General features: G+C 40.0%; 1 protein-coding gene and 1 long non-coding RNA gene across 3 annotated transcripts in view; one reads left to right on the plus strand and one right to left on the minus strand.

Moving 5' to 3' along the window:
- The window catches only part of LOC309351199, a 37361-nt gene extending 35905 nt beyond the window's left edge, over positions 1-1456 (minus strand). For both annotated transcript variants that reach the window (XR_014160744.1, XR_014160745.1), the window contains exon 1: positions 183-1456. This is a non-coding gene — a long non-coding RNA (uncharacterized lncRNA). The remainder of the gene's footprint in view (positions 1-182) is intronic.
- The window catches only part of PAWR (pro-apoptotic WT1 regulator), a 67111-nt gene extending 60721 nt beyond the window's left edge, over positions 1-6390 (plus strand). Inside the window, exon 6 of the mRNA XM_081878594.1 lies at positions 4993-6390. Within this exon, the coding sequence (XP_081734720.1) occupies positions 4993-5079 (87 nt within the window). The 3' untranslated portion in view covers positions 5080-6390. The remainder of the gene's footprint in view (positions 1-4992) is intronic.
- Positions 6391-6702: the final 312 nt, after the last annotated feature.

Consider the following 6702-nt stretch of genomic DNA (forward strand, 5'->3'; position numbering starts at 1 on the left):
GTGCACACATCTTCCAGTCTGGGACTTACTCCTGTAAGTAATACCACTTTCTGGTTATTGGTTTATTTTTACATTTTTATCCTGTCCCTCCTCCTGAGCTCAGGTGGTGTATTTTGTGTCCCACATTATGTGGCTCTCATTTTTGTCAACCAGGCAGTTCCCAGTGTGTCTCTTTGAGTTACCTGGCATCTTTTCATCCCCAACCTGCTTGTTCCTATTGATGGTTTATGCTTCTGCATTCAGGTGACCTTCCGGCTAGTTTTAGGTGAAGGGCTTCTTGCTGATGTACAGTAATCTTGCAGTTTACCAGGGGGTACTTTCTGCGGATTGCACCTAAAGCAAAATTGCACAGTGTCAAAACACATTGAGTTCAGTGGTGGGTGACCTTGCCAAAGTCTTTCTTCCTGACACCTGCGCCTCTTCCACCCCTTTTTAAATTTTGCTTGTTTATTTATTTAGCCAAGTGCATCAAGCTTAATGCACACAACTTAAAAGTGTGTAAGTTGCAGGCTTACTATATTGTAAAAAGAGGCAATCTGTCAAGAACATTCTCAACAGAAACCAAAGTTCCTTTTCTTAAGAAAGTTGCCCCTCTCCCAAAAAAGCACCACTATGTGCAATCTCCAGTTTGAGCCAAAGGAAGCCAGCACTGAGCTGAGCAACACCATGTTTTTATTCCCCAGGGCAGCTCTGGGTAGAAAGAGATGGTAGGGGGGCAGCAGTGTGTGTGTGTGTGTGTGTGTGTGTGTGTGTGTGTGTGTGTGTGTGCTGGCTGTTCCTGCTTCCCTGCTAAGTGTGTGTATATGCTCCATGTATTTTCAAGTGTATGTGTTCACATGCAAGACATGTACACATGCACACTGGCAAGCAGCCCTTGCAGGAGTGGCCAACCCTCAGTGTAGCCCTTGGGCCAAAAAGATAAGCTACCCCATCCTAATTGGTTGAGAACCATAGCACTAGTTGACGGACACTTTGTCATTTGACTCTGGAATGTGTGTGGTGCTCTTGTTCCCTTGAACAATAAACATTTAATTCTTAAATTAGGTATGTAATTTTCAAAAGGAATCTTAATTAAATAGGAAATAAATCCCATATATGACTGACTCCTTCCTTTTGACGTGCCTTGAGTATTTAAGTTGCAGACAGTTGTTGTGGTTGGACCATGTCCAAGTAGCTCATTCTTTAAGTCATTTTTGGAATGTTATTTCTGCTGCATAAACATTCCACAAAGTAAGCGTATGTATGTGTGTGAGAAAGAAAGTATTTTATATATATACACACACAATTATGTCCTTACGTGAGCTTCTTGTGCGCTGTATCTGTGCCACCTGTCTGGATATTATGTGTTTGATTATGGATTTCCTGCATCAGGATTTGACAAGATGGCTTAAAATCCCTGCTCCAGTTCTCTTGATCCAAATTAGCCAAGACAAAAGCAAACCTGAGTCTATTGTAATGAAAATTACAAAAATAATACATATGACTTCTGAAATGGATTTTATTTTTTTTAACCATAGTGGATGCTTTAACCCAGGAATGAGAAACATGTGGCCCTCCAATTGTAGTTGGACGTCATCCCTCTTCATCCTTGGCCACTGGGTATTTTGGCTGGGGCTGATGGGAATTGGAGCCTAACATCTGGAAGGCCACATGTTCCCGACCCCAGATGAAGTTAGCTGCTGACCTCAAAGTGCTGTCCTGACATGACTGCTTTGTTCTTGAAATTTGACTTCACGTCATTCTTTACTTGCTTTCAATTAGCTTTTGCTCATTTCTTATGAGCCACTAACCTTTAAATCTCACTTCTCCCCACCTTTTCCTCTCTTGAGATACTGGAAGTTATCCAGATGCCCATTGTATGGATGGAAGGGAGAAATGTGCATAGCTGATGTTTTTTAGGGTACTGCTACAGTTGATGGGACATGCAGCTGTGTTGGGTAGAGTTATTTTATTTTATTAAATTTTATACACCACTTGAGTGTAAAAAAAGAAGCTTCAAAGCAGTTTACAAAAATGATGTGAACACTTCTAAGAACTCTTCAGCTGAATGCCCAGTTCCATATGTTCCAACAATTTACAGGAGGAAACAGGAACATGCTTATAACAACCATATTCTCATACCAAGGTAAAGGGACCCCTGACAATTAAGTCCAGTTGTGAACAACTCTGGGGTTGCAGTGCTCATCTCACTTTACAGGCCGAGGGAGCCGGCGTTTGTCCGCTTCTGCAGACAGTTTTTCTGGCGAAAGCAGAGCAGCGTACAGAAACGCCGTTTACCTTCCCTCCAGAGTGATACCTATTTATCTACTTGCACTGCGTGCTTTCAAACTGCTAGGTTGGCAGGAGCTGGGACCGAACAATAGGAGCTCACCCCATTGTGGGGATTCAAACTGCCAACCTTTCGATCGGCAAGCCCAAGTGTCACAGTGGTTTAACCCACAGCACCACCCACATCCCTCTCATACCAAACCCACTATTTTATCTGATGTGCCCATTCACTCTTCAACAGCCTTGTTGAGGTGCTTGTTTTAAATTTGTTCTTTAAAGAACCCAGCCAGATGGGTGGGGTAAAAATAACACACACACACAATTAACATCGTCGGGGGGAGAGGGCTGTGTCTCCTGTCCTTGCCTCTGGGGCACCTGCCAATTCACCACCACATTTTGGGGCATGTCTGCAAAGGTGAAGCCTGTTGAATGGGCACCACCTGTTCTGAGCTGGAATCCAGATTGTACAGTGAGCGTGCATTTGGCAGGCTTCTTCCCTGCAGACATGCCCACAGCTTGGGAGTGGGTAGGGTATACAACAGTATGGGCAGGGCCACCATGTGGCATATAATTGCATGGCAAGAAGAACACTTCAATTTAGACTATGAGTGTGGCACAATCTTGTTTGTGCCACACTCATGGCCTAATAAGCTTCACCAGCATGTGGAATGATAGCCTTCATACACCATGACACCTTGATGTTCATGTGTGGTTATGTGCATGTGCATTAGAGGTAAGATTCAACCACCTCCCCAGACCCACTCAGATTACGTTTCTACATATTTGTTCTTATTACTTATTAGATTTTTCTTCTGCCCTTCCTCTTAAAGAAGCCCAGCACTACAAACATTGAAACGAGAACAATTCAAGAGTTAAAAACATTTTTAAAAATAAAATTCAAAGCTGCCAGAATACAATAAACCAATAAAATACAGGGTAAAACTTAGGAAAAACATCAATAAAAACAACCAGTTAAAACCAATTACAGCATATTTATTTGTCAGTGTATAACCTAAAGGCCTGTATAAATAAATATGTCTTTGCCAGATGGCAGAAGATCATCTTTGGGAGGGGGCAGAACCCTGAACAATGACAATTCTAGCAACTCTCATTAACACAATTTTAGCAGGCCATTCCTAAAATGCAAACATAGGGGCAAGGATTTACCTGGGGCAGGTTTCAGACAAGGTGTTTCCTGGAAAATTAGGTACAGTAGTGCATAACTAACAGTTGGAGCAGATGTCACTTAATGCAGAAATCTCCTTTGTATTGCTGGCAAAGAACACAAGCTTTTCTAGGCTTTTATTCCATCTCCTCTCCAGTGCCTGAAGGATCCCCCACCCTTCCTGGCTTGCACGACGATTCCCAATTTTACCCTTTATCTGTTTTCCCATCGTTTCATATATATGGCACTTGGCAAAATGCTCGAGAAGCATTTTTAAGTTTCCATCCTTGGGCCCAGCAGCTAATTTGGAAAAAATGTTTGGACTACTGGTAATAATGTAAAGTAGTTAAAATATAGTTATAACTATTCTGGCACAGAAAAAAAATTCCCATGTCTAGAAGTATGGACTCAGTAACACAACAGCATTGTACGCATAACTATTTGCTGCTGCTGTCCAGTTACCCAAGACGCAAAAACCTCAAAGAGAGAGTATGCACCATTCCACAGTGTTGCTGGTGGTAATCTCGTCGTTTCTCACCCATGGTGTGATAACCATTAGGAGTTCCATTCCACTTAGCAGGAATCTTGCTCTTAGCCAAATTCAAATTGTGCCTCAAACTCAAAAAAGATGTTGTGCACCACTGCCTTCATGTCAGCTTTCAAACTTCTTGCACTAATAGTACATTGGATCTCACCCATGGTGTTTGGTCATGTGCAGGGAATCTAGGACATTGCATGTGACAGAAAGTACTCCTTAATCAAACATTACTTGATCTGTAATAAATCCAGTCTTTAATGAGAAAAATACTGGGCATAAGTGGACATCGTGAGGAGGGAAATAGATGCTTTGCAGTTGTGCAGACATGGGGGGGTTAACTAGGGCAAGATGTAGGAGGGCGTTGACCCTTTCTCTACTAGAAACCTGCATCAGTTTGGGCCTCTGGTGTGTCTGCATCAGGTTGTAGTCTGAAGGTGAACAGCAGGTATGGGGGTCCTGATTCGGGAGTCCCAACGGGAGTCCCAATTTGGAACAGACACTGGCATCAAATGACTGAGGTCCCATCTAGTTTGGCTTTGAAATTTGTCGTGATTTCAGGCATAAAAGTAACAGAAGCAGCATGCTAACCATTTTTAATATGTGAAGATTTTTCCATTACGAAAGAGCAGTTCAGTAAGTAACGTTGGTCACACATTTCAAGCACAACCATCCATTAAGGCATTCTCTTTTCAGAGTTAAGAGAGCTCAATTTTTTCCAGTGTATATAACACAAAACATTTTACTAATCTTGCAAATTTTGATTTACTTCCGCATTTCAGATTACATTGTACATGCTTATAGCAAAATACATTTATGTGGTAATGGGATATTTACTTTACTCAATGTAAATTTAAAAGCTGTTAATGCCCATATATCTTAAACTTGCTTTGTTTGTGTTTAGCAATCAGCTTTTGTTGTCTGCCATTTTGCTCTTATATAGTAATGTGCTATAATCCAGTCCATTAAGAAAATGACTTGATGAATTAATAACTGTACACCTTGCTATGTTTCCTTCTCAAAGGACCTAGATGATATAGAAGATGAAAATGAGCAATTAAAGCAGGAAAATAAGACACTCTTAAAAGTTGTTGGACAGCTGACAAGGTAGAAGTTGAAAGATTCAACAAGGAATGAAATATGAAAACTACTGATTGAATGTTTCAAGATCAAGGCTACAATATGTCTTTGTTGCAATGTGTCAGAACAACTGTCTTTCTATTTATTATTATTGAGGGGAGTAGAATGAATGTTTTGCATAATACTCTTCCTTCAATGAAATAGATTCAGATTTTGTGAGTACTTCTACACTCACTCCCTTGCATTTCCCAAGTTAATTAATTCAAACACAGACATCTCAAATGTCATGTTCTTGATTGTTCTGTATGTCTTTATTTTGAATGTGTATTATCCAGCTTTTAAGAGCATTTGATTGCCAAGATTGAATTTTGGTCTATACAAACATCACTTTTTTGTCTTTTCCACTCTAAATGGGTGGAAGTAATTGGAGTAAACTTTGTTTACACAGATTCAAAATATATATTTTGCTACTTGTAAAGTGTGGGTGCCTTACTACAGTACTGATGTGAAACATTTACAGCTGTGTTACGTATTCTACAAAGAATCCTGTATTTTGTGATTTTATTTTGTAATATATATGAAATACTGACAATGGTATATAGTATCTCCCATCCCCTGTATAGCTGCTTTGTGACAGAAAAAAATGTTTTATAAATCATCAATCACCAATCATTATCAACACTAGTAGTCTTTAGGAAAATGTCTGTGTCATGTATTATAGGTTAATCACAATGCTTGCGTGTCCATAGGAAAAATTATTCTTTTATACAAGGGGAAATCCACTCTTTCCAGTTAACAAATGCTATGGCCTGGTTCAGATACAATGATCATGGTCCATTAAACCATAGTATTGAACTGAGAACAATGAGTCTTCATTCCATATCCTGGTTTGCAGTCAGAGATTCAGTGGGAAACTGGTTTAAGACACCTCCCCTCCCCCAAGCATTGCATCACAGTGCATGAGGGAACGAAATGTGGGAGAGTGCAGGACAACGCTTGTTCTCAGTCCAATAAGCCATGGTTTATTGGACTGAAACTGTTACGGCTGAATCTCACCTCTATGAGAGTGGTATGCTATGGTTTACATCAATTATTTCTATCATGCAAAATTTAATAAAGGATAATGGATCATTTTGTAAGTTTTATGAGCATTGGTATTAAATGGATTATCAGGATTATCTGTGATTCATAATGGTTTTTGAAGCTGTGATAAAATTTGTTAATATAGTACAAAAGGGAAGCTCATGATTTTTGGGCCCTCTAAAAGTATTATAGAAAAACATCTGGAATAACACTAATATTTGTTAAAATAAAGTATGTTGCATGTTCTGTTACACACTAAGATCCGTTGTCTGCATCAATATTTTATGTTACGAACAATGAAATACCACTTATAAACCACTGGTGCCAGATCTTATCTTGGGAGTGCACCATTCCCTTTTAGTTTAAATATAAATGCTGTTGGTCCTGAGAACAATCTGGCCTTGAGAATAGTCCAGAGTAAAGCCCCTCCCAAACTCAAAGCCTTTTCTGATGTGAAGTGAAGCAGAGCTCTGTGCCCTATATGAAGAAAGGCATTGCAAGTACTGCTTAGCAGTGTATGCTACTGGTGGAACTGGTGTTCCTGTGGTGCTGCAGCCTCTATAATGTCAGT

The sequence above is a fragment of the Podarcis erhardii genome, assembly GCF_964252035.2.
Source record: "Podarcis erhardii genome assembly, chromosome: 10".
Lineage (NCBI taxonomy): Eukaryota > Metazoa > Chordata > Lepidosauria > Squamata > Lacertidae > Podarcis > Podarcis erhardii.